The sequence below is a fragment of the Pollicipes pollicipes genome, unplaced genomic scaffold, assembly GCF_011947565.3.
Source record: "Pollicipes pollicipes isolate AB1234 unplaced genomic scaffold, Ppol_2.1 Scaffold_3447;HRSCAF=4054_pilon_pilon_pilon, whole genome shotgun sequence".
NCBI classification, from domain to species: domain Eukaryota; kingdom Metazoa; phylum Arthropoda; class Thecostraca; order Pollicipedomorpha; family Pollicipedidae; genus Pollicipes; species Pollicipes pollicipes.
Window position 1 is genome coordinate 12,334,060 of NW_023596297.1, and position 27,645 is coordinate 12,361,704.

General features: G+C 57.4%; 1 protein-coding gene across 1 annotated transcript in view; it reads left to right on the forward strand.

Annotated features, from left to right (window-relative positions):
- The window catches only part of LOC119091642 (teneurin-m), a gene marked incomplete at its 5' end in the record, with an annotated part of 62,969 nt that extends 35,324 nt beyond the window's left edge, over window positions 1-27,645 (forward strand). Inside the window, 21 exons of the mRNA XM_037214449.1 lie at window positions 1-126; window positions 3,131-3,157; window positions 4,028-4,147; window positions 7,864-8,146; window positions 12,845-13,087; window positions 15,948-16,113; window positions 16,496-16,751; window positions 18,503-18,614; window positions 19,263-19,386; window positions 19,886-20,043; window positions 20,345-21,079; window positions 21,749-22,070; window positions 22,479-22,609; window positions 22,883-23,023; window positions 23,845-24,032; window positions 24,356-24,974; window positions 25,188-25,403; window positions 25,740-26,427; window positions 26,762-26,793; window positions 26,917-27,381; window positions 27,478-27,645. The exon at window positions 1-126 is cut by the window's left edge and continues 82 nt beyond it. Coding sequence (XP_037070344.1) covers window positions 1-126; window positions 3,131-3,157; window positions 4,028-4,147; window positions 7,864-8,146; window positions 12,845-13,087; window positions 15,948-16,113; window positions 16,496-16,751; window positions 18,503-18,614; window positions 19,263-19,386; window positions 19,886-20,043; window positions 20,345-21,079; window positions 21,749-22,070; window positions 22,479-22,609; window positions 22,883-23,023; window positions 23,845-24,032; window positions 24,356-24,974; window positions 25,188-25,403; window positions 25,740-26,427; window positions 26,762-26,793; window positions 26,917-27,381; window positions 27,478-27,645 — 5,320 coding nt within the window. The remainder of the gene's footprint in view (window positions 127-3,130; window positions 3,158-4,027; window positions 4,148-7,863; window positions 8,147-12,844; window positions 13,088-15,947; window positions 16,114-16,495; window positions 16,752-18,502; window positions 18,615-19,262; window positions 19,387-19,885; window positions 20,044-20,344; window positions 21,080-21,748; window positions 22,071-22,478; window positions 22,610-22,882; window positions 23,024-23,844; window positions 24,033-24,355; window positions 24,975-25,187; window positions 25,404-25,739; window positions 26,428-26,761; window positions 26,794-26,916; window positions 27,382-27,477) is intronic.

Below are 27,645 nucleotides of genomic sequence, written 5' to 3' on the forward strand. Positions count from 1 at the left end.
GCCGGTCGGCGTGCTGCTCGGAAAGCAGCCCGCCCGCCAGACGGCCTCCTTCTACCAGCGCGTCAAGTTCCTCATCGAGGAGAAGTCGGTGCAGGACTACGCCGAGAAAGACGAGTACAGCGAGAGGTGAGTGGCGCGCCGCCGGCCGCCGGCGCCCGCGCGCGCGCGCCACGCCCGCCCCTCAGTTCCACCTCTGCCAGCTGAGTTCCGCCCGCGCCAGCACCGGCGCCGGCCACACCGGTCCGTTCGCTTTTGGTTCGGCCTCGGTTCACTCGGCAAGCATATTGTCTCTTTCTAAAATGGCACACTGGGCAGTGATTGGGCTTTTCGAGCATTCCAGGGCATGCCACTGATTTGATCGCTTGGTACTATTCAACATGGCGGCATCTGATCTAACGATGTAAAGTTCAACACGCTTTTGTGCTGAATTGTATAACATGTAATGGAACGCAGGTTAGACAGCCTGCGAAAAAAACAGTATTTTGTTGTTTGATACGGTATATTTTGCGCTCCTTGGAACCCGGAAGCCCATTACAAACCCATCATGTCATAGTTCCTAATAAACTGATTAAACAATTGCTTGTGCTCCATAGCACACAAGGCGTGCCCCTATTCAACAGAATATTACTGCGACATTTTCCTACACAATAAAGTTTACTGTAACACATCTACAATATTGGCTTAACCCACAACGCGTGGGATATTCCACCACATGTGACCGCTTGGGGAGGGAGGGGGGGGGGGGGGCTCAATGCAGAGTCCTGGTTTCCGTCCAAGTAGCTCAGGATCTAATTGTCTGATCATAACAATTCGGATGGAAACGGAAATCTGGTCGACTTCATCCGGGGACCATTAAGTAGCAGCCGTCATATGTTTGAGGGTGCCGTTATTTGCACAAAATACCTGAAAATGTCTAATCTTTGAACAACTTGAGGGCCTCTAGCACCCACAACATTAATTGCAAAGTTCCGTACGTGCCACCGACACGGGGACGCGTTCTTGTGCTCCCGAATCATACTGATATGCCACCAAAAGTCAAAACTAGGTCATGTGAGGTCAGGGTCATGCCAAGTTCATGTTAGGTCAGCTCATCGGACATAGCTTTACGTTCTTTCAGCTCACGCGTTAGCTATACGTGACTGACGTGACAGCATGACAGTTACCCTCATCTACCACAAGTGGGGGTAACAGATCACGTTGGTTCAACACCAGTAAACACCTCTGATGATGATTGGGTTTGACCTTGTATAGTTCACTGTCCTAGATTGGAAAACATCGCCCGTGGAATCAATCTCTGGTGACGTCATAAGGCGGCGACCTGATCTTATATCAAAGGCTCCCTTACCTTCAGATGTGTTGGGCTGACCACTTCTCAAGCACTCTAAATGTGGTGCATCTGCCTAGTGTGGTTCGAAGACACTACCGAAATCCGGAGCGTGTGTTCCTTTAACCCCACCAAGCGCTCGCACGAAAAATTTCACATGATGTTCGGCATGTTTACGTTGGTCATGTGAACAGTTGAAAAGGACGCCTCAGTGCAGTCAATGAGTGCATTTACAATAAATTAAGAAGCTTATGCTATCACGGATATAGGTGCATACTTATTTATTAACAATCGTCTAAAGATCAATATTAAGTTATTAGCTATAAAAAGCGATTTTTCCTCAATTATTCAATTTGTTCTGCTGACCACCGACTTCAGTTCATCGCGGCGAAAAGACATTCAGTTAAGAGGATAGACCAAAGCTGTGCTTACGACTCCTTATGCGTCTGCAAACCACTTTGATATGTTTTACTTTAACAGATGTATAAAAATTTACACCACTGTTTTGGCGGCGCATTTATAGCAGTTTTATTGTCTGGCACTAATAAACTGTCTGCTTATTTCAACGAATTATCTTCATGAATACAAATCTGAAGCATTTACAATGATATTGGCAGCTGACATATTACGATGTCTGTTTTAGAAAGGGATAATATGTTTCCGGTGTTTTGCAATTTCATCATTTGTGTTATCAGCCATACGCAGGTGCTTTCCCTCTTTAGAACTACAGACGACAAGATCACCAGTAGAGCAGTTCACCGCCGAGAAGAGCCTTGGATCCTTCTCCTGTCATGCACTGTATCTGTCCTTGTCTAATGTTGCTTGCTATATATTTTCTTCTCTAGTTCTGTTCTGTCCTTATTGCGCTGGCAGCTGCTCTCTTTGTTGTCAGCCTTGACTGCACCGTTTCTCTTGTTTACTTTGTCAAGGTAAAGCTCATAACAGCGCTGCAGCTGACAAGAGAAATTGAATGCCAGTAATGTCAGTTCCTTGCAGTAGTTGGCTTCGGGCACAATGGGGCGGTGGTGTCCGCTGTTTTGCAGGATTCTGTCCAAAGCCGGACAGATCGCAATGCTGAGACTAAGTGAACAATGCAGACCTTTGCCGAGCAAACACATCTTATCCCTCTTAGAGTTTTGTTTCTCGGTCGCTGCTTTAAAATGTGAAGGCTAACGTTGAGAATTGCATTGGCTTCCACTTGCAGTTTCCATTTCTCAGTCATTCGCGTTACAGGTATCTGTGAAATTGACTTACGCAAATTAATTTGCTAGGCTCGGAGAGCCTGGCATTTTCTCACTGGTTCACCTGGACAAAATAACAGCTTTGCAAAAATCGGGTTCGGGCAAACCTTGCCGCTGTTTGCCCATCTTTGCTGAGTGGATAAACGCTGAGGCGTTTTTGATGCTTGCGTACATATGAAGGGCCATCTTAACCTATCTCGCAGCAGTGCCGAATGGCCTTTTTTCTCCGGGTAATTTTGTTGCCCTCAAATCCCCTTCGGTAAAATCTACAGATCAAATTGCGGGGTTATGTTTGCTCGCACCTTCACAAGACAGTCTAAAGTGAAGCGTCACTTGCGTAAATTGCCTACTACTACATCATCCACGTCCATGTACATGCTAATGCACGCCTGGGAGCGCTGGCGCCCGCCCGTGGTCGGGACACCACCGCCCGCTGCCTGTTATGTGTAGCCACAAGGTGACGCGTGTTGTGGCGTCCTGTCCGCGTCTCATGTCTCCCTGTGTGGGCCCGCCTCGCGACCACCTCACGTGACCCCTCTGTGACCTGGACCATCTGTTTACGCAGTCGATTCTGGAGTGCGTTCGAGCCGCGGTAAGTCCTGTCCGCCCGCCGCCCCGAATGCTGTCCGTCCCGGTCTGCCCAGCTCCTGTCCCCGCTCTCCGCCGCCTGTCGGCGCAGCCGCTGTAGCCGGCGCGGTCTCGGGTCTCGAGTCCAGCGGCGCGCCGCCCCGCTCCTCTCGGGTGGCGCTGCCGCCGAGCCCCCGGCCTCGAGATCGCAGGTCAAAGGCTCGGAGTTTTGCAGTTGGGAGCGGCGCGTGAGCGCTGTGTCAGTTATGTTGTCAGTTATGTCACCTCTGATGTGACGGAGTTCGCTGGCCTCGAGACCTGAAGTCCGTCTGCGGCTCGTTTATCCGGTTCGTACGGATCGAAGCATCCACTCATTCTTTACATTCTTGTACGTGCTGTATCAGTGATATGTTTATGCTTGACAGAGATGTCGGTTTGTGATGAATTCAGGGCTAACTCTCATGTTTTGCCAGGTTTCATGGGCTCATTGCTAAAAGTGCTTATTTGTGAAAGCATAATGCCTGCAAGTACGGAAAAATGCTGTTTGACTGATGGCTGCAACTAATTGAGCTATCGTGCTTTTTTGCATTTTCCTTGATCAATGATTTGGTTCCATCTGTTGTGAAGTCATTTACGGTATGCAATGCGGATCATCAGAAGGTGTTGGGTCAATGAAATAGTTAGAGTCTACTTTTGCACGATATCAACTATATTTCTTGTCAAAAGGTGCATTTCTTGATGACTCGCTGTATGCCATTAAGTTGGAAAAATTTAGCTGTTCGATAGCAGAATATCATGACGCCCTCAAACTTTGAGATCTGTACACCAATGTTGTACGCCCAGCTTAGCTCCAGCTGGCGTATGTCACAGTGTTAACGGCGACCTGGCTTTCTAGGCGCGTCTCGGTCATTCGCGGCCGCCTGGTGTCCTCGCAAGGCCTGGGCATCGCCGGCGTCCGTGTCAGTGTCAACAGGGACACCAGGTTCGGCCTGACACTCAGCCGGAAGGACGGCTGGTGAGTATCCGCGCTCGTGGTGAGCTCAAAACTCACCGCGGCAGGAGCGGGCGCGCGCTGGGTCGGACGAACGCTCTCACCCTTTTGATGTTTGTGTGATAACAGTCGGGATTCGGGAAGATGGATGGTAATAACGTATGAGGGGTGCGGTGAATCTCGGAGATACGGAGCATTGTGAATGCTGTGGCATAACAGTACTATTACAAGCAATTCCACATCTGGTCTCGCGATAGCATTGTCAGGCCGTTAAAGACGCGCGTTTCAATTTGAAAACGCATTGCGACGCGTAGGAAATGAGATAACTTCGAACGTAACTGCATAAGTTTTCCTGCGCCAACGAGAATGCAATCTCCCTTCTGATGCATGTGAATGCTGCGTTATCTTCTGGGGCCAGCTTGAACTCATTTCTCGGAATTATCATCTTTATGACGAGTCTGTTGTCCCATCGCACAGCAAGTCACATGCATCTTATCGTTCATCTAGAATAGAGTGGCTGATTAATGGTCGTCCGTTGCCTGGCTCGGTCGTTTGTTCTCATAATTCACTGGGTGCGGACAGGCATACAGCTGAAGTTCGGCCGGACGACTACTAACGTGTCAGTTGTGTACCATCGCGGGCAGATTGTCTGCGTGTTTGTCATAGCAGATCTGGGTTAGATGTGTCACAAGTTTAGCCATTTAAATGTGATGGTAACATAGTACATAAATCAGTGGTCATACGTACCTACCACCAGCACACCATAATCAAGAATGTCTCTGGACAGTTGGCGAGCGCAACCTAGAAGTGACAACGGGGCAGCTCAAGCAATCAACGCTTTGCTCGCTTCAAGCTTCGCTCTGGTCGTTGACTCGCGCGTGATGCCGGGGAAACGTGTCGTTTCAGAGATAGCCCAAACGTCGGCCAAACACTAGCCGCTCCATGACCCCTTCGACCCGTGGATTGCCCCCAAACAGCGTCCTCTTGAGCTCGCCTGCCGGCGCGGCGGCTGGCTCTGGGTGGTGCGAAAGAGTTTGACGTGCGCCGCCTCGCTGTCCGGGCCGTGCATTATTCAGCGCCGCTCTCCACGTCCGAGAATATTTGAATAGCTGGGCTCGAGTCGGCGGCCAGGACGCGCAGGGCCCGCCATCTTATTGTCTCGGTCGGAACTACGTGGCTCTGGAAAGTTTAAAAGCCCCCGGCGGTACACGAAACTCTACTCGAACATGTCTGAAACTTGGTTTTGAGCTCACATCCGGTCAGGGCGACTCGGGAGGCCGCAGTTTTGCCCCGTGCTTCTGGAGCGGTGCGGCTCGGACGTGAGGCCAGTGCGACTGCCCGCGGCTCCTGCCCCGGGCAGGCGAGCTGCCCATTACGCAGGCGAGCTTGGACGCAGCGAATTGTAATGCGCTGCCCGATATCACCATGCTCAATTCGTAGTTCGTTGCGCCGTCTGTTAATGCGGTCGGGTTGGAGGTTTGACTGCATGGTCGTCATTGCGGCATCGACCTGCTTTGCTGAAGGCCCATTAATCAAACGTTCAACGGAATCTGGACTGAAACGATACGTCAAATTACCAATCACGCGGCCTGATATTTAAGCCTCGGTTGAAGCGCTTGGAGCCGGATTGGTGTCTCAAGGGGATTGGAACTCTTTTGATGGATGGTTGCCTTTGTATATACCGCTAGACGTCTCAGAAATTACCGCCCTTCATTTGACATTTCCCGAAAGCGTGGTTGGAAAACTATTTTCCTGAAGTCAAGTTTCAAATTTCCTGAGAACCGGCTCAGCTCAGAGGGTAGGCGACAACATTCGCCCATTTCCCTGTAGAAGAACGGAGTGTGGCTAGTGAGCACAGCATCGCCCTTTGTAACTGGGTAGCCTGTGGCGTGGCGTCATCGACTTTGTCGACGCTGCCTTATCTGGTCGTCTAAAAAGTAAATAGAGAAAAGTAGGAGCGAAACAGCCGGAAGATGTTGCATTCACGACATCCACTCCCAGGACTTTACGCTGGTTACTGCCGACCTAAGATCAGATGTAAAGCCTTCGGGAGAGATTCGTGCGAATTTTTCTGGAAAATTATGGAAAACCTGGCATGTTGGCAGCGCCATTGTTGCACTTCAATTTAGGTAACCGCTTAATTGACGAAAGGTTCAGTTGTGTACAAGCTGATGTTCATTAACTCTATGAGGCTGATTGTGGAGCCATGGTAAAAATGTAAAGTAGCTCACTTCCATGATATGAGTCCATGAGCTCAGGGCAGAGGACATTCGCCCACTGCATCAACGAGTCGCCCTCCCTGAGTAAGCTCTCTGCCATCTAGTCGTCGTTACCGTCGTCGTCGTCGAACAGTCCAGGTCGTGTTCACGATGAAACGCAAATGGTGACAAAGTCGAAAATAAGAAGGCGTTTGGTCTACTGGCGCTCATGTGTTGGCAATCCCGGTTAGCAACCAACTGAAAGCAGGCAGGACTCCGTGCCTGGCCGCCGCGGGAAAGGTCACTTGTTGTTTCCGGTCCAGCTACCTTACTGTCCGCAGCTTAACCTGGACTGACTCATAAGCTGCTCAGTGAACTTACGTCTTGTCCACTTAACTCCAGACTTTATACAGTTCTACGCAGGACATCTTGAATCATTCCCTTTGCGAATACAAAAGAAGTGTAGTGAGGCCGAATCAACGATGTTGTCCGTGACCATCGAAATCAGCCGCAAAAAATGTGTTTGCATTTTGTTTTTATTATTTTTATTCATGCCCGCCAGCCCAGAATGCTTGTTGGCTGATGGAATGTTTTAATGACGCCTGATCTTACTTAATGCTCGGATCATCGTGTGGGCTGATGTTAGCGCATTAGCTAGATTGACGACTGACTGGTCTTCACGTTTGCATTGTAACATTTTTTGATACCGAAATCCGGGTAAAATAAACTTTAACCTGGTAAATTAATTTCCGACTCGGATAATACAAACATTATGCAGCTGGTGTAGATTTCAAGTCACGGCCGCTGAAGCATCGTTGACAAAATTAGGCACCGGCTTTCTTTACCGGTGTTCATCGATAGTGATCGGCAGTTTTCTTGAGCGTCTGCGGCCTCGTGGTCTAGGGAAAGATTCCAGGCTAACGTTCAGCAGCTTGGGTACGGGTCCCAGAACTAGCGCTTGTGTACGACAGGCGGAGGAACCAGTTTGAGCCGACCGGCACGGCCAGATCAGCTAGCAACTGGCCACAGGGATCGGCCTGGGGCGAGTCGGCCGCGTCGTAGCGTTGCACGCCGCGCGCATAACCATCCGCAGCTCCGTCTGGCTAAAGGCCGGAGACGTTATTACTGATGGCCTGGAAGGCGGGAGGCTGTTGGCTGAGATCCGTTGACACAGACTTAATTAGGCCCGGTTGATTTGAGCGGCCCACAGCACACCTCCAGGCACTTATAGCTAGGATTCAGGGTGATTGAAGAGCGGATAGACTACATGGAGCATTGGTATCCGACACCCCGGCACAGCGTGTCAACAGCAAGTTCTGGTTTAGAAGTACCTGGAACCCAACACTACCGCTGGAACCATTTAAAATCAATCAGCGAAGTTCCCAGCCTGAACTTCAATGTTGCTTCATGTTGTTTCACCCCGCTGGTGAGCATCTGCCGTCCTCGGCGGGCCCCAAAAGATCCGGGAGCGCGCCTCTCCCCGCCGTCGCAACGCGTCCCGGCCCTGGTCGTGGCCGCCGCAGACGTCCGTCTGGCCGGCAGGTTCGACTTCATGGTGAACGGCGGCGGCGCGGTGAACCTGCAGTTCCAGCGGGCGCCGTTCCGGCCGATGACCCGCGCTGTGGCCGCCGCCTGGAACCAGCTGGTGGTGCTCGAGCCCATCACCATGCTGCTGGACACGGAGCCGGCGGCGACGGAGCCGGCGCCGGCCGCCGCCTGCGCCCGCCACCAGCCGCACCTGCTCCGGCCGGTCATCGTCAACACGTGGCAGCCCGACCTGGCCACCGACGCCGCCGAGACTGTGGCTGTGGTGACCGAGACTCAGGTCAGTCGGACGACCCTGGGATAGTTGTCACGTGGGCTGGCGTCAGAAGGGAGGTCGCGAGGGCTCGAGTCAGTTGGGACGCTTCAGCTGATAAAACAAACGGCTGCATTAGTCATCAGCAAACAGCAAATCCCTGTCTGAAACGGGCCTCTCGTGTCTAGACATGAAGTATCTCATCAATATATTTATAAATCCTAGTGTCTTTCCGTAACCCCTCCCCCATATTAAAGTGTTTCGGGAAATCTCCTCTGGAGTTGTCGCAGCCCATGTTCGGTGATAGGTTTGCCAGCACCTGTGCTAGTTAGGACCCCTAGTGCAGCAGATTACCGGATATTAAGCTGGTGACATTCGATCGCCCACCCGGCGACCCTCAGTCCGCTGCCGTGTTCACCCGGGACGGGAAGACGGGCTGGCGACCTTCGTCTGCCTACCGTGTTCGCTCCGGGGCGGAAGGACGGGAGGGCGGGCTTGCGACTCTGTCCGCCTGCTGTGTTCCCGGGGCGGGAGGGTGGGCCGGCAACCCTCAGCCCGCCTGCCGTGTTCGCTCCGGGCGGGTGGACGGGAGGGTGGGCCGGAGACCCTCTGTCCCCCGCCGTGTTTGCTCCGGGGGGGTGGACGGGAGGGTGGGCCGGTGACCCCTGTCCCCTGCCGTGTTTGCTCCGGCGGGTGGACGGGGGGTGGGCCGGTGACCCTCTGTCCCCTGCCGTGTTTGCTCCGGGGCGGTGGACGGGAGGGTGGGCCGGGACCCTCTGTCCCCTGCCGTGTTTGCTCCGGGGCGGGTGGACGGGAGGGTGGGCCGGTGACCCTCTGTCCCCCTGCCGTTTGCTCCGGGGCGTGGACGGGAGGGTGGGCCGGGGACCCTCTGTCCCCTGCCGTGTTTGCTCGGGGCGGGTGGACGGGAGGGTGGGCCGGGACCCCTGTCCCCCTGCCGTGTTTGCTCCGGGGCGGTGGACGGGAGGGTGGGCCGGTGACCCTCTGTCCCCTGCCGTGTTTGCTCCGGGGCGAGTGGACGGGAGGGTGGGCCGGGACCTCTGTCCCCTGCCGTGTTTGCTCCGGGGCGGGTGGACGGGAGGGTGGGCCGGTGACCCTCTGTCCCCTGCCGTGTTTGCTCCGGGGCGGGTGGACGGGAGGGTGGGCCGGTGACCCTCTGTCCCCTGCCGTGTTTGCTCCGGGGCGGGTGGACGGGAGGGTGGGGGCCGGTGACCCCTCTGTGCCCCGCCGTGTTTGCTCCGGGGCGGGTGGACGGGAGGGTGGGCCGGGACCCTCTGTCCCGCCGTGTTTGCTCCGGGGCGGGTGGACGGGAGGGGGCCGGGACCCTCTGTCCCCCTGCCGTGTTTGCTCCGGGGCGGGTGGACGGGGGGTGGGCCGGGGACCCTCTGTCCCCTGCCGTGTTTGCTCCGGGGCGGGTGGACGGGAGGGTGGGCCGGGACCCTCTGTCCCCCGCCGTGTTTGCTCCGGGGCGGGTGGACGGGAGGGTGGGCCGGTGACCCTCTGTCCCCTGCCGTGTTTGCTCCGGGGCGGGTGGACGGGAGGTGGGCCGGTGACCCTCTGTCCCTGCCGTGTTTCGCCCGGGGGGTGGACGGGAGGGTGGGCCGGTGACCCTGCCCCTGCCGTTTTCGCCCGGGCGGTGGACGGGAGGGTGGGCCGGTGACCCTCGGCCCGCCTGCCGTTTTCGCCCCGGGGCGGGTGGACGGGCAGGGCAGGCGATTCTTTGTCCGGCTGCCGCGTTCCACGCCGTAACCCCAAAGACCGGGTCACGGCCGCCAGCGCCGGCGTCGGGTCGTCCGGTGAGCTCTTGGGCGTCTCTATCGGTCTCCAGACGGCCCGTGTCGCCTCATCCGCCGGTGAAGTGGATCGGGTCACCCGTGTAGATCGAGGGGGCTTGGGGTCTCGGGCTATCTAACGACACTGCGAGGAGGTCGTAATTTTTAACGGCCTGCGGGAGCCTGGTAGGAGATAAGTGTTACCTGAACCGGCTTAAGACGTCCGGCTTTAAGAAAAAGGAAAGCAAACAAAAATATGTTTGATAGGCACGATACCATGCACCACACTCATGCAGTGCAAGATCAACCCACATAACATAGATGCAGTTGGCCAGGCATCGGTGGTGTCCGCTTGTCTTGACATCTTGACATTAGACATCTTGATGTTCACCTGATGTCCACTTGTCCACAAAACCACTAAACTGATCTTTCCTCCGTTGGCTGTTTGTTGTATATATATATATATATATATATATATATATATATATATATATATATATATATACATTCAGATCTTGTGAATGATATAGTTCTGTCGGCTGAGACAGTCGATCAGCAGCGATGTTCAGTGCCGGATGGAAAGGTTGCACCATCAGGCTGCACTGGTCCTCAGAGTACAGCGGAAGTCGGGGCTCATGACTCACTTTCCGCTCAGGCGTCCTGTAAGTCATCGAGATAATATGGAGCACCTGCCGCAGCAGCTCTTGGCGCTTGATGACGTCGTCACATGCCCGTACATATCCGAATGAAATCACCGCGACACGGCGATCACACGCCGTCTCACGTAGTTTTGCATTGGCTGCGAGCGGCCGTCAGCCAGCTGACAGCGCGCTCCGAAGACGATGGCGTCATTTCATGGTTATGCGAGCTCATTTGAGCAAATCAGAAGCGGCGGCTCGATTTAGATAGCCGTGAGCACGTACAGATGCCGGAGTTTGTGCTGCAGCAGGTGATGAGTGCAGATTTAAGGGCGCTGCTCCAATGCAGTTGTTGCCATCAAGTAAGGACTCAGAATGTTAGCTACTGCGTCAACCGGTGCCGATTCCGTGCTCAGTTGGCATCACTTACTCACATGCTGGTGATGGTTGGATTATTTAACGACCAATTCAACTTTTTGTCTTCTAGCGTCTTCAATGTGCAACGCCGCCGGTCGCGGGCCTGGCGTTAATTGACTGCGGTCAGGCGTGAAATAATTTAAATAAACCCACCAGCTGCTGGTCCAATTCTGATGGCCTAAAGGCTGAAAAAGAACTATGAGCCGTTTTCATGTATGTTCTCTTTTGACTTGTCTATTCCCAGCGATCAAAATTTGACGTTGTGCTGAGCAGCTTGTGAACCGCGTTGCCGCCTTGCAAGATATTGCCGACGGCACTGTCCCGCTGAGATCGTCGAAGGTCTTGCGTCACATGTTCTTGATACAGAATACGAACTGACGAAATGACACCGATCTAAGTCGGTATAGAAAGTTGGGATCGAGCAACGCTTGCGGTTTGGGAATGATAATGTTACAAATGAAGCAGAGCAGAGCGCGAGGATACTAACCGATAATTAAATTAAAAATACTGCGGTCATTACAGGACACTTCACTACACGACAATCGCTTATGGCTTTGTCAATGCGCTTTGTTCTGTAGATAGAAGAATATTCAGGCTTAAACCCTCATGATTTCGCTGTACATCACTGGGTCTCACTGGGTCATGCCGTACATCACTTGGGTCTCATAAGGTTGAAATGCACGCAGTGATTTAGTATGGTGTAGAGTCCGTTATCAGAGTACTGCTTCCGATTCATTTGATTCAATATTTTGATTCGTATTCATGTTAAATCCAATCAAAAAATCGTCACTCTCCGCCAATATGTTCCTCAATCTAGCAAGCTAACCCAAGCCATGCAGGAGGCTCATTTTCAATCCAGATCACCGCCGTATTCCTATTACGGGGGCTGGCACCGACATTTTTTGTTTTCCGCACTGAGAGTCGCGCCAGCCCATCTTGTACGAGCGGAGCTGGCGGCGAATACCCCTATCCGGCCATCCCTGACTGTAATTATAGCTACAGTCCCTTGTTTGCTCGGGTGGATATTTGCTGACTGCAGCCACGGCGACTAATTCGGCGCAATTTGCGCGACCACAACAGGAAATTGGTTTAATTCTGCCTTCTAGAGAAACAAGATGGCTGGGAGTCAAAACCCGGCGGTGACGGTGCCCTGTGACGTTCCCGGATATGACGGATGCTTGCCTGACTCCTTCCGATGAAAACGCTCTCTTTCGTACTCTTATCTCGAAAATGAAGGGCTCATGGTCATAGTAAAATAATGCTACCACGTGTTGTATGTATTCGGACAAATTAGGTGCGCCGATGAATGACCTTTTTTGACGGTAAAGCGCCTTTCAAATCAACCAGAGCGATTTGGATGCCGACGCGTTATTCAGCGCCGAGGTCCTTCCAGCAACATAACCATGGACATGAACAACACTCTACAGCATACCAGAGCTCTGCAATCACGGCTCCCCATTAGTGATTGCGTCGGGAGCGGCGTGTCCCAGTTGCCGAAAAAGTAGGAATTTTCTGGGAGTAAAACCTTCTCTAACTGCTTATTGATATGACGCTGTTGCGTCCTTCAGTCCCGCGATACATAATTATTTATTGCGTACCTTTTAGAACCGCCAGATGATAGAACCTTGATGAGATCTTGTGCCACTTTGGTGCTGGACGGCCTTGGATCGGTACCTTAGTTTTAACTGTCAGAACGTAACCCTGCCCGTAATAACGATACGTCTCCGTTTTGGAGTAAAACTCGAAAACGGAGCTTTGGGGCGCGTTGACGGCAGCTGTCCACACAGCCAACACGGTGCCGTGTCCTGTCGGGTGTCTTACGCGTACAGTGTCTCCGTACAGTGTCTCCGTGTCTCAGTGTCTTACGTGTCTCCCCACAGGTACTGCAGGAGTCGATCGAAATTCCCGGCACTGGCCTCCGCCTCGTGTACAACTCGCAGGACGCCTCGGGCTACCACTCGACGCTGTTGCTCCGGCTGACCTCCGACCCGGTGCCTGAAACGCTGATCTTGGTCCACCTCAAGGTCATCGTCGAGGGCACGGTCTTCACGAAGACGTTTGAGTCCGACCCCAACATTACCTACAGCTACTCCTGGAACAAGCGGAACGTCTACGAGCAAAAGGTTACTTCCGGGTTCACTGAACATTTCAAAGCCCAAAAGAACGAGATCGTAGTGTCTTAATCACAGCAAGCTGCCCAAGAAGCGCACTCTTTCTCCCTTTCGGAACCTCTGTCCTAGCCTGATACACTGCTCCACCGCTGCAGGTGGGTTTATCCACACCCGGCCGAGCATGTTTTTCGGCGCCAATCCCATCCCCACTGCTGGCGCCGGGCGGGGCGTCTGGTGGCGCGCCACACGCGTCATCGGAGCCGCCCGCACGCCCCTTTGAAGAGCCCGTCATCCCGCGCCGCGTCGTTAGCCGTTTTTCAGCGGCGACAGGCCGGCCGGGCGCGGAGTAATCATTAGCACCTGGCCGCGGCGGCGGAGAGGGTCGTTAGCGGCGGCGGCGCGCTGGCCGCCTCCGACGTTTGCTCGAGTCACGCATCGGCGGCCGCGTGCCGCGGCCGACAACGGACGGGCGCGCCCGGCCGAGCGCGTGATGTCAGGAGTCGTCACGACCAGGTCTTAGGTCGCTCGCGTGGCGGTGGTGCTGTTTCCGGACCCACGTCTCCTGGCAACGGCTGGTGCTGGTCGCGGTCGTTGAGCAGGCCCCTCGCCGGGGCCTCAGCGGCGACCGCGCGACACAGCCTTCTCGGCCAGGCACCGGCCCGAATGTCCCTCGCCTCGTCGCCAGTTCCCGCCGTCGGCCCGCGGCACTCACCGCCGTGTGGGCCAGCTGTGATCTCGCAATCTCAGTCGGCCACGCACTCGGCACGAGTCTGAAGGGGGCTCCGTCTCGCCGTGGCCGGCGCCGGTGCTGACCGCAGCTGTGAGTCAGCACCGGCGCCGGCTGCGGCGCGCCAGCGCTGCCAGCCGCCTCGCCCCACCCGCCACACCGGCTCCCGGCCGCCCGCGGCCATCGCCGGCTGTTTGTGTGCGGTTCGCCGCCCGTCTCAATCACCACCTCCGATCCTCACACAGCCGGGGGCGGCTGGATTTCCCGGGCCCGACGCGCCGTCGGAGGACCGCCGCCGCCTGGCCGCTGCCGCGTCGCGCTCGACGCGCGCCGGCCCGACGCTCCGCTGATGGAGTGGTGGGTGGCCCGAGCTGCCAGGTGCCACGATTCAGTCGGCAGCCGCCCGGGTCTGTCCCACGGCGGCGACTTTTGTCCCGCAGCCGGGTCTCCCGCTGAGACGACGGCTGCCTGCTGCGCCCTCGCCGCCGCCGCGCTATGATTAATCTTATGTAGATTCGCTGGAACGGAAAATTAAATAGCTGCCTCTGAGTGCGGGTCAGAATATTGGATATCGTCGAATGTCTGAATCCCACTTGCCAAGGCACAGTCGGACAGTTGGGCAGCGGTCCCCAGGCGGGTGTGACGGACGGCGGTGTTGGGGGATGTCTTCTGCAGGCATGCTGCTTCGGAACAAAAAAAAGAAACAGGGGAGAGAAGTCCTGGCAAGAAGAATTTCTTTTGATCCATTTCAGGATAGGCGACCAGCGCCAACTGCCTTCGAGAAACGGATGCTTTAGGCACATCGTCCCCTGCCTAAAATTCGTCCCAAGGAGTGGTCTCGTTGCTATGGATGTTGTCTCAAACAGAATGTAACTTAACCTGCCAGAAACACAGTCATGCAATTTGTATGCGTTCTGACACCACTCTGCATGCTTTCAGTAGTTCTCAAAGTATGCTTGCAATCCAGAGACTCGTAAGTTTGAACGATGTCTAGAAGGCGCTCTTGTGAAACTCACTGGTGTTTACCAAATTCGTCATGCAGAGGTGTCGGTAACAGGCGTGCAGTTTGGCCCGGCACCTTTCGTCGCGGACCATACGGCCGCTGGCAGCCCAGACGTGCGCGATAAGGCGGCTTTGTGAGCTGCCGTCCGCCACCATCGATCACTCGGCCCGACACAACTGAGTCTTTCACGGGGCTGACAGCCGACAGACGGCCGAGGCCCCGTTCGTGACTCGGGACGCTTGCATGTTCGGCTAGTTCCAGCCAGCTCCGGGCCGGTCCCGTGTAGTTGTGACGTCTGGGCATAGCTGGATGAAAATTTAAATTGCAATCGGCAGCGGCTTTGCAACTTGGTCTTCCTGGACGGGCTGAGTCAGCGGTCCAGTTTTGTCTGTGTGTGCATGCTTGCTGCTGCGCTTTTGTTCTCGCCTCGATGTACGAATGAAATGAAACAGGCCTCAATGAAACAGTCACGAGCCACCTAACGGTCTCAATCATGCGCGCCAATTTGTGGTACAGGCTAGCTTGCAGTCGACGTTATTAACACTCCGTTGACAATATTTGGTGTCGCAATGTCCTGGTCTAAACTCAAACATCTGGTCTGGAGGATAGGAAGCACTACGTCGGCGATATACCGTTGAGCTGTCCTGCCCGGTGTGCGCCGCGCACCGACTGGTTTGGTTCCCTCGGGCATACCACAGGTGCACACAAGCCCGCCAGGTGACGTCGGGCGTCGCTGGAGGGCTTCCTGACCATCTGTTTTCAGTGGCCGGCAAAGAGTAACTGTAGACGGTCCGAACCGTTCTACCGGCAGGTTCCACTGCCTCGCTCTCTCCCAATGGGCGTGTCGGGACTGGACAATGTACAAATTGCACCACAATCGTCACGCCTGCACCGGGACCGTGTCTGGCGCTCATGGCCATGCTCATCACATTCCTGCGTCCTTGGGGCGTGCACCTACGGATGTGGCGCCGTTCGCCACTCACCGCAGCATTTTCATGCCCGCCGTGCATGAACCGAGGCCACAAAGTGAACCGACACAGGTGTTCCCTTTCTATTAGACCTAAACGTATCCCATCCTGACCCTTGCGGACCCGTTCGTAACGCGCCGTGACTGTTCTGTGACGCTCCGGTCTCGACGCCAGGTGTACGGGATGGTGCAGGCGCACGTGTCGGTGGGGTACCAGTACGTCGACTGCGCCGGCGTCATCTGGGACAGCCGCATGCTGCCCATTCCCGGATTCAGGATGGACATCTCTGACATCGGCGGGTGGAATCTGGACATCCACCACATGTACAACTTCCACGAAGGTGGGCTCTCCGAACGACTGGCGTGTTTGACGATGCGTGTGTTGTTGCCAGCAGTGGAGCCCGCCTCACAGTGTACTGTGTCGGTGGAGTGCACATCTGCCATTTAGGACGTGCATTCTGCTCAAACAGCGCCTCCGCTTTGTGTTTTGAAACCGTGCACTTTATTTCGGTTTATGATGCGTGCCCGCGTATATGTCACGCAATCAACATCACAGGTGGGAATTAAGCCTCTGTAATTTCACTGGAATCTCGAAACCTAATTTGACTGGAAAACCGGAACGGCCGGAATATCGACCGCCGAGAGCGCAGCCAGGTCCGGCCGTGACCTCTCCTGACCCCCTCCCCCCCCCTCTGACCACCGCGCCCGCTGCCTGCCCGGCAGGCATTCTCCAGCGGGGCGACGGCACGTCGGTGCACTTCAAGCGACACCCGCGCCTGGTGGAGACGCTGCTGGGCACGGGACAGCAGCGTCCGCTGCGCTGTCCGCCGGCCAGCTGCTCGGGCGCGGCCAACAGCTCGCGCTTGCTGACGCCCGTGGCGCTGGCCACCGGTGCCGACGGCTCCGTCTACGTGGGGGACTTCAACCTGATCCGGCGCGTGACGCCCGCCGGCGGCGTGTTCACCGTGGCCGAGCTCAAGTGAGTGACGCTACTGGAGCGGACGCGCGGGATAAGAACGGAGGGCTGAAGACTGATGACTGGCGACTGGAGACTGAGGTGCCAACGGTGAGGGAAGATGACCGAGGAGTGAGGACAAAGGACTAGGTAATAGGAAGTGAGCTGAGGACGGATGGCTGATGCTGAGGGCTGAAATCTGAGAGCAACTGATGGCTGCCGGTTGACAGCCGGCGACTGACAACTGACGACTGACGACTGAGGATTAGGGACTGAAAGCTGAAGGCTGAAGGCTAAAGGCTGGGGGCTGAGGAGTGAGGGCTGATGAGGATTGATGAAGACTGATGAGGAGTGGTAACTTAGGACTATGGACTGCGGCTAGGGACACAGGGACGGAGGGCTGAGGGCTGAGATTAAAGGGCGATGCGAATGGGCTGAGGTCTGAGAGACTTGGTTATGAATGGCTGAGCTCTAAGGAATGAGTTCGTAAAAAGTTCTTGACATGTGGTATGACTGATTGGGCTGATGGACTGGGGCTGAGTGACTGATAGTGAGGCGTTTTGTGTTGAGGCTGAAGAGTTGAGTGACGAGAGATTGGATATGAAGGCCTGAAGGACTGAGGCTAGGGCCAGTCGGACGATAGCTGTATGCGCTTATGATCAAAAAAGATGTATGGTTTGTAACAGGCAAGGTGTTTTATATGCGATAATGACGCTTCTTAACTTCAGCGATGCGTGTAATCTTCATATGAGATCAAATGTCACGTATAGTTTTATATTCAGGGACATTGTACCTGATATGTATCTTGCTTTGCATTCCACGAGCTGATTCACTCGTCCATGGTAGCCCAGCAGACTGTGACACTGCACCAGGTGTCCCGACCTCCACATGAAGACGTGCTGCTGCTCGGTTGTACTCGTTGAGGACAGACTCTACACAAAGCTGAACCCCGCACGGGACAATGCCGCGCAGGTCGGCGTCCGCTGCTCCAATCCACGTGTCAGGTGGATGGCGTCTCTGAAACCCTCCAGTATAGCAGTGGTATCTCTCCGCCGCAGCAGGAAACGAAACTTGCACGGCCGTGGCGTTCGGCAGCGCGGCGTGCGTCTCTAAAACCCTCCAGTATGCCAGTGGTATCTCTCCGGCGCGGCAGGGAGGGAGCCTTGCACGGCCGTGGCGTTCGGCAGCGCGGCGTGCGTCTCTAAAACCATCCAGTATGCCAGTGGTATCTCTCCGCCGCGGCGGGAGGCCAGCCTTGCACGATCGTGGCGTTCGGCAGCGCGGCGCGTGTCCGATTAGCTTCGTGTTTACCGTGGCGCGGCGCGCCAGCTCTCGAGATGAGCGGCAGCGTTTACGTTCGGCCAGCGCTGGTAAGCAGCGCGAACAGGAAATTCGCCATGTTTATTTGCCAAACTGCTTTCAGCCGTCGTTAGCGGGCGACGAGGCGTGAAGTTCTCTGGCTCGCTGAAGAGCGCCTCCGTCAGCGAGCAGATAGCTTGTTTCCGGAACGAAAGACGCGTAAACAAGTTTTCTTTGTGTGGTTTTGAGATACCGAGGCGCCTAGCCGCTGAATAAACAGAACGTCAAGGAATTAATTTCCGTTGAGCTCGTACATGCAGTGCGAGCTGCGCATTAGTGCGAAGCGATATGCCCCCGCCCCTTTACGCTACACGATTGCTTCCCATCGTTATAGCGTATCGCCTCTTCGCTGAGCCTGAGTGGGGCACGTGAAAGGACCGGTCACCAGCGGCGCGTTCGCCGCCTGCTCCCCACAGGGCCACCCAGGTCAGCTACAACTACTACATGGCCATGTCGCCGGTGGAACAGCTGCTGTACATTAGCGACCCTGAGGCCCACCAGGTGTTCCGCGTCATCCAGATGGACCAGGTGAGGTGGTCGTCCGAACTGCGGAGGTTCAGGTTACGCGTTGAGAAAAAGCCATCGCCAGACATGAAAAGGAACTGTTGTGATGGACGTTAAGGTGGCGATTGGATTACAGGCGCTGTGAAATGAAGCAACCTGGCAAGCTGCGACATGCTTATTTGACATATTTGTGCATTACCATATTCCATATTCTTTGAAACCCACTTGTTCAAAAATGTGTGTTTATCCGAACATTTTTCGGACTGGTCTGTCTCTTTTCTATTTAAAAAACAGTATTAATAGCCTTATTCCTCAAGAATAACCAGGATAATGGACAGATAGTCCATTTTGTTTATCCACTCCTATCTGACCATTCTCGTGGCTATTCCACGAGGAATAGGGCTATTAGTACTGTCTGATCTATGTGCATGATTTTCCTCGCAAATACACGTAACAACTTACGTCGTCTTCACTATTTTCACGCATTTGTTGCTCCCTTAAGTACCTTCTTTTTATCTTTGAAATGTGTGTACTGTACACGTTGCAAAATTGCGAGTCATTTCACCGCGCCAACATATTTCCCGTAGCGCTCCACTCCATCCGTCAATTTACCTCCCCAGGCGGCACCGGGACCATAACGGGTTTCTGACTGCTGGTTTTTTGCCGCCGCAGGTCAGTGACCCGTCTAAGAACCTGGAGCGAGTGGCGGGCACGGGCGAGCGGTGCCTGCCAGGGGACGACGCGGCCTGCGGGGACGGCAAACTGGCGCTCGACGCCAAGCTGTCCCATCCGAAAGGTGCGTGCCGGCCGCGGCCAGTAACCCCTGTGGGTCACCGCCGACTGACCCGTGGCGTCGCCGGCGGCGTGGGCGCGGGCTGTTTTTCATCGAGGACACAGCGGGCCGTTATCAGGCCATCTTGCGGTGCATCGCATTAGGATGCCTGCCATTTCCGGCGATTGGATCGGCTTCATCGGTGACAGAAACATACGACCTGTCGTGTCACTGTAATTGGGTGCGGGGAATGGCGCGCCGTTGTGATATGTATTCACGCGCCATTGTCGTCGCCGGACGTACCTGCGACGGGTGATAGCTGCGCTGTGCCCACCCCACCTGCGCTCGAGATGTATGACATCACCCGGGTGACGTCGCATGCTTCATGCAACGTCCACATGTCTCACATAAAGCCGTCGCTGTCTCACGTGACTTCACCCACCTCACATGATGCGACCGGCCCATATGACGTGACCGCCTCGTATGATGTCATCTGTCTCACGTGACGACACCTGTGCGCCAGGCCTTGCCATATCGGCCGACATGGTGGTCTATCTGGCGGACGGAACCAACATTCGCGTCATCGGCGCTGACGGCATCATATCAACCCTGATTGGCCACCACGGACACAAGGCCGTCTGGAGACCTATCCCATGCTCCGGCGCGCTGCCCCTGCCCGAGGTGAGACCACTGGCCCACTCAGCCCCAGCTCCTGACCGTGATGCCCATAACATTGCAGTCTTGTTTGAAAGGGTTCCCATCGCAGTGGGAGTGGAGGGGAACTAACAACATCGTCTGGTGTGCTTTACATGGTGCGAATAAGAGCTCTATCTGACATGGTCAGAGCGCCATCGGTGGCGGCCGTGTTTGACTCCTGACTCCTGACTCCTGACCCCAGACTCCAGTCTGGTCCAGGCTCCAGCACTGAGTCTCGTCCGGCGCTGTGACCGCCTCGCCTGACCCGACCCGGTCGTGCCGCCAGACGCAGCCGCAGTGGCCGACGGCCGTGGCGCTCAGTCCGGTGGACGGCTCGCTGCACTTCCTGGATGACCGGCTCGTGCTGCGCCTCACGCCCGACCGGAAGGTGGAGGTGCGCGCCGGCCGGCCGCCGCACTGCCCGCGCGACCCGGCCGCCGCCGGCGCCGCCTCGCCGCTGGCCCCGCTCGGCACCCTGGTCGACCTCACGTTCGACGCGGACGGCGCGCTCTACCTGGCCGAGGTGGACGCGGGCAAGGTGCACTACGTGCGCCGGCTGGACGGCGACGGCCGGCTGACGCTGGTGGCCGGCGCGCTGCCCGCCTGTCACTGCCAGAAGGACCAGTGCGCCTGCGAGCCGGCTGTCGGCCCGGGCGCCGCTGGCGAGCTCGCCACGCGCACGCACCTGGTGAGCGTGTCGGCGCTGGCGGCCGGGCCTGACGGAAGCCTGCACGTGGCCGATCAGGGCACGCTCAAGATCCTCCGGCTGCGACACAACCTGCCGCACGAGGGGCCCGAGTTCAAGGTGATCGACCCTGTGCAGAACAAGGTGTACGGCTTCAACCGGTTCGGTCAGCACGTGGAGACCAAGGACCTGCTGACCGGCCGGTCGATATACCTGTTCCAGTACAGCAAGAACACCAGCTTCGGCCGGCTCAGCAAGATCACTGACTGGTCGGGCAACAGCGTACAGCTGGTCCGTGACTACAGCAGTGTCGTCAGCTCCATCGAGAACTCGCAGGTGGGCGTTCGTGATGTTAAAACGGTCCTCAGTTATCGCGTCGTGGGCTTTGCAGGGCGTGTTTGAAATGTGTCCCGCGCGCGGTGTAGAACACGTCAGGTGGAAGTTCAAGAGAATGTTGGAGAGCTTGTGCGGCTTGAATGAAACTCGTCGCGATGGCGAGTGAAATCCTGTGCGCGCACATGGAACGCGTGGAACGCAGGGAACACTGTCCTACTCTGTTCGAGTTTCTTTTGTGAAATAAGTTATACGAAGGCAGTGGCTTGCCCTTTTTATGCGCCACCGCACCATTATACGGGGGTGTAGGTCCGTTTTCAACTGGAGGGGCTCCCCCAACGTGAACTCCTCTCCCCAATTATGAGATGAAAGGGAAGGAATCAATTTGCTGTTGCACTTTTTAAATATTTAATCAGAACCCTTTGAATGGATGGATTCCTGAGATCAGAACTCACCCTAAGCAGTGCTTGCTGTGTGAGTCCTGACGCCTACCACCCGATCGCGCAAACTTTGTGGTAGGTTACACCAGATTTCGTTGCTCATCTCGCTCAAACCATTTTTCGAAACTATGCCCCTGTTTTCATCGCACAAAGGGCCTCATTTGGCACTCTGCGCAGTATTTGCCCGTGAATCTTGTGCGACACCTTGTGACGGCGTTCGTCTTCCGTACAGGGTGAGCGCTGCACCCTACATCACATGACCCGGGACGGCCTGGTCACAAACTTCACCACGTCCGGCAACAAGTACCACTTCCAGTACGACCCTGAGACGGAGCTGCTGCGCTGTCGGAGCGACTCACGCGGTGACGTCTTCCTCTACGACTACGACAGCACGGGCCGCCTGCAGCAGGCGCTGACGTCCACCGGCGAGCGACTGAGGCTGAGCTCGCGGCTGGTGCCGCCGCGTTTCCTCCAGGTGACGGTCGCCAGGGACGACCAGGCGCCGTTCGTGCTCGACATCGACAGCACGCAGGAATCGACCTCGTTCACCTACGGTGAGCACCGGGACGGGCTGTTCGTTGGCTCTACGTTAGCGTGTGGGCAGTGCCAGGAGGAGGTGGTGTCTGGGAGCCGATGCTACCATGCGTGACGGTTACGAATGAAGTGTACTGGTTGGTGAAGGTATGGTCTGGTGCAGGGGCGCAGTCAGGGTTTTCTTGAGAGGGTGAGTTGGAGTTCGGTGAGCATCCGCGCCGATTCAAAATTGTCATTCGGGAGCCATTTATGGTGAAACGCGAAAAAATCGGTCTAAGACGGAGGGCGCCACCTTGCCCCTTCCCTAAGTGTGTGCCTCTGGTGCGCACATCATTTTTCTGCGTTATGAAATGCAATGTTTCAGGTTAAATAGGCTCTCAACATCAGTCAACGGTATGTCACCTAACTCTTTGTCTTCTGCGTTTCAGAGGACACGTCCACGGTGGTCCAGACGTTGGCCAATAACACGATCGTGCTCTCGGAACCCCATGATACGGATACATATGTGACTTTCACAAAAATACAGCAGATGTCGCTGCTGTATTCGCCTCCTGTTCAGGTACGTAACCATCGTCAACAGCACTGGTATTTTTGCGCGCAGTTCCGTTTCCCTTGTTCAGTTAAATCTGAAACGTTAAGTTCTTATACCGTACCATTCCCTTCACTGTGTCAACCTTGTACTCCCTGTAAATGAAATTAATTCAGTAAAGTATGGCAATGGTAGCGTGATATTCCATTTGTCTTGATATTGCAGGGTCTTTCGCGTATCCGGTGGCTTTTAACGGCTCGGTGTTGCGCTGGCGCGTCTGACCGTGTGGGCGCTGTTCCGCAGGTTCTGGACGCGGCCGTCTCGCAGCGCCGCGTAGTGAGAGCGGACCTGAACCACGAGCAGCTGGAGAACAAGCTGGCGCTGACCATGGCGCCCCTGCAGGGCAACCAGATGCACGGCTTCCTGGTGGCCAGGACCCTGCTGGTGAGGGACGGGCGGCTGCCAACGGGCTGTCTTCCATGAAACACAGACGACCAGGGAGCCACGCATGCAATGGCACCGTTGTACTTCACGATGCTAGAAGCTATTTTAGCTCATGTCTCACTGGTGGACCCAGCGTCCCTCTGGCCGTCTACCTGTGAGCGTGATCACATCAATCTCCACGCGACGGCTTTAGATGTCACCGGCCAATTTTTTAAATTCTTGTGTGAGTAACGACGCTACCGACAAGAGCAGCGGTCCCATTAATGAGTTCATGTCGTACAAGATACTGGACAACGTCTGTAGCTTATGTTTAGACGATCTTTGCCACCAAAAGAGCGCCTCATGAACCATTTTTGAAGCAGCAGAGTTCGAAACCTTTGTAATTTCTTCATATCAAGCTGTGTGCCTGTGGCTTCATCAGTCCAATCCCTCTCCTACGTGACCATCCGCCCCTCTGATCCTCTACCTTGCTTGATCCTGCATCATCGCGACACCCCGTTTGTCCGGGGCGGGTTACATGCGTCAGCCACGAGTGGGCCAAGAGCCCTGTGGGAAGGGGACCCAGACCGGGTACCCGCTAATGCGCGGGTTAAAGCTCGGCGGCTAACCCCCAGGCGCATGAAAGTCTACCCCACCGTTAACCATTTCCCTTCCTCCCATTGCCCTGAAATGATCATTTCTGGTCGAAAAGTCTCTAATCCAGACAAACAAACAACCAAACAACCAAACCTATGTGACCCGACCCCGGTGTTCTGCATGTGCCCACTTACCAGCCGCGCACGCCGCGCCACTGAATCACGCGGGCGCCCCCACCGCTTCAGAGTAACGGCTCGGAGGTGGTGTCTCTCGACTACGACCCGGTGACGCTGCGGCAGACAGTGTACACGGCGGCGGCGCCTGGCGCGGCCGGCGCCCGTCAGGTGACGCTCAGCGTCAAGTACCGCGAGTCGGTGGAGCCCGACACCTGGTCGCCGGCCGGCCTGCCGCCCATGGTGGTCAGCTACGACAGGTACGCGCGTTGCGGTTACTGCAGGCGTGGAGGACGCGGTAGTGGCCGGCCGCTCGGCTGGTGCGACAGCTGTCGGCTCACAACTGTCGGCTGTCGGCTTGTCTGGTTGTCACGTTGGCAAGTGATCGCTGATTTTTGTCGCGCAACTTCTCGTGGTGCACCTGCGGTCGTGGTTGATGCAGATGCGCTTGTGACGGCCTCTCGGAACGTATGACATGCCAGTCCCGCTAAGGCAGCATTTAACCAGACTGAGCGATTCTATTACCGATGCACGGCTGAACCACGAACATTGCGCACACGTTTTGTACCATCATCGTTTCCAGTATCGGCCGCCTGGGGCGCTGGCGTTGGGGTGAGCTGACGCAGGAGTTCAGCTACAGCAGCAGCCGGAGCGGACTGGCGCGGCGCCAGGCGGGCGCCAGCAGCGACACCTTCACCTACGACCCCAACAACCAGCCTGCCACCTTCACGCTGCCGAGTCGGCGCCAGTACGAGTACCACTACGACAGCCGCGGCGGCCTGCAGTTCATCATCACGCCCAGTCGCTCGCGCCACTTCCTGCACGTGCAGCCGTCGCTGGGCTACGTCAAGTTCCAGTACGTGCCGCCGGGCGGCCAGCAGCACCCGTGGGTGCGGCGGTACGCGCAGGACGGCCGCCTGCTGCTGTCGCAGCGGCCCGGCCTCGGCGCCACCGCGCACCGGTACGACGGCGCCGGCCGGCGCACGGCCACGGCCAGCGGCGATGGCGAGACGCGCTTCACGTACGCGCCGAGCGGCGCGCTGGTCAGCGTGCGCCATTCGGAGCGCTTCTTCGGCTACCGCTTCGAGCTGGCGCACCAGGGGCCGCTGCTGCGCGAGCGGCGCGAGCAGTTCGACCCGGAGACGGGACTCAGCTCGGCGGTGTTCCGCTACGAGTACGACGGCCGGCTGCGGCCGACCGGCGTCACGGGCCGCGTCGGCGGCCGCCGGCTGGCGCCGCTGGAGCTGCGCTACAGCGCGCGCACCGGCCAGCTGACGCAGCTCGGGCCATTCAGCGTACAGCGCGTCGCCGACAACGAGACGGTACTGGCGGCCGGCGGCGCCCGGCTGACGCGCGCCACGGACCGGTACGGCCGCGAGGCGAGCATGGCACTGACCGTCGGCGGCCGGGAGGTGTACCGTGCGCGCCGCCAGTACGACAACGCCGGCCGGCTGGCGGCCGAGCGGGTCTGGCGGCCGGAGCTGGGCGGCCAGCCGCGCAAGCGTACTCTGCACTACGGCCCGGACGGCGAGCTCACCGGCGACGACGCCGACGACTCGTGGCGCTTCGAGTACGACCGCAACGGCAACATGGTGCAGCTGCGCTTCAAGCAGAGCAACATCTCGCTGCAGGTGAGTGTGTGGGCCGCAGCGGCCAGCGGCCCGCTGTGGGGTGTGCGTGGCTGCACGATGTCGTGCTGTCCGCTGCATGCTAACTTGTTTTCAGGAGGAGAGCTTTCCGCTTTGTTTACCGAGGACGAAGCAATGGTATTCGATGAATGTCGATTGGCGTGCCACTCAAATGCATTGGATCGATGGAGAATACGTGCGATGTTAGAGCAGGCCTCCAAAGACCTTCCCCGCGTCCTGCTATTGTCTTGCCATGCTAGCGAAGGGCCAAACCACGCGCGCCCCCAGCAGCGCACCTTCCGGACAAGTGGCGCCACCTGTACCGCCTCGCGCCGCCAGGTGAACGAGCACGACCGGCTAGTGCAGCTGAGCGGCGGCCAGCTGCGCTACGACTCGTCCGGCGCCGTGGTCGAGAACTTCCGCGAGCACAAGTACCGGTATGACGCGCGCGGACTGCTGGCCGCCGCCGTGCAGCCGACCGGCGGCCAGGTGCACTACTACTACGACCACGAGCGCCGCCTACTGGCGCGCAAGGACCAGCTGGGCAACATCACGCAGTTCTTCTATGGCGACCCACGCCACCCGCTGCATGTCACGCACGTGTACCGGCCCCGCTCCGACCAGCTGACGGAGATCCTGTACGACGACGAGGCGCGGCCGGTGATGGTGCGTGCCGACGCGCGCCGGTACACGGTGGTCTCGGACACGTGCGGCACGCCGCTGCTGCTGTACGACGAGCGCGGCAGGCTGGCGCGCGAGGTGCGCAGCGCCGCCTTCGGCCACCAGGTGAGCAACTCGTGGCCCGAGCTGTACCTGCCGGTGGGCTTCTGCGGCGGCCTCTGGGACGCCGTCACCGAGCTGCTGCACATGCCCGGAGGCCGCGTCTACGACCCGCTGGTCGGCCAGTGGCTGGCCCCCGACGTGGACGGCCTGCTCAGCAACCTGATGAACCCGCGCAAACTGCACCTGTACCGCTTCAACGGCAACGACCCGATCAACGTGCGGCCGCGGGACGTGACGCCCACAGGTGAGACGCTCCGCACTTCGCCGCGAGACCTGTTGGCCGGCGGAGCTTCCTGGCTGATCGCCGACACCAGATCTGTCTGCTGCTCACTCATTGTTTGCGTATTTGACGGTTCTAGGGCTCATACGCATGAAGTGTAGACTACCTAGTTATGTTTATTTAGCCAGGGAAGCATTGATGATCTCTTGCCGTCTGCAGCTGTCACTGTTTTGTGAATGACCTCATCATCATTGGATCGCCTCTTCAGAGGCTGCTAGTTGTACTGAGCTGCGGTGCCGACGAACGCTGTCCTGTCTTGCGGCCTCCGGGCTCAGCAGCGTGTTCTCCGTGCCTGCAGACGAGGCCGGCTGGCTGGAGCGGCTCGGGTACCGGCTGGACCGGCTGGCGCCGCAGCTCCTGCTGCAGCCGGCCGTGTTCGGACTGACCGGCGGCGCGACGGCGACGGCGGCGGCGGCGGCGGCGGCATCGGCGGCGCCGTGCCTCACCTCTCTGCGGCCCGTGTCGGGCCGACTGGGCCGCCTGCGACGTCTGCTGCTGACGCCGCGCCGGCTCGGCCTCCTCTCGCGCGTGCCCGAGATGACGCTGCGGCGGCAGCCTGCGCCGGAGCGCTGGCCGCACCGCATCAGCAGCCAGCCGGGCCCACTCGGACCGGGGGTCATCCTGGTGGTGAACCTCGACGGCCGCGTGCAGGTGCGCGGCCTGCCCAGCGTCGACCCCATCGCCAGCGACGTGCTCACCACCGTCTTCAACCAGTCGTTCCTGGTGAACGTGACGACGGCGCCGCACCGCTTGGACGTGTTCCACTTCGTGAAGACGGCGCTGTGGAGCTTCGCCGACGACCACGATCAGCTGACGCGGCTGGCGCAGTTCAACGTGACGGCGCACAAGCACAGCGGCGACGAGCCGGGCCGGCACACGGCCGACCTGCGCATCCACACGGGCACGGCCAGCGTGCACGTGCGCTACGGCGCCACGCCGGCCGCCGAGCACCGGCGCCACGTGCGGCACGCGCGCCGGCTGGCCGTGCGCGCCGCCTGGGCGCTGGAGCGGCAGCTGCTACGGCGCGGCTTTGCGTCGCGCCGCTGGTCGGACGCCGAGCGCGAGGCGATCCTGGCGCGCGAGGGCGTGGCCGGCCTGGACTTCTGGTACCGGCACGAGCCGCACGAGTACCCCGAGCTGGCCGGCGACCCCTTCAACGTACGCTTCGGCCGCGCCGGCTAG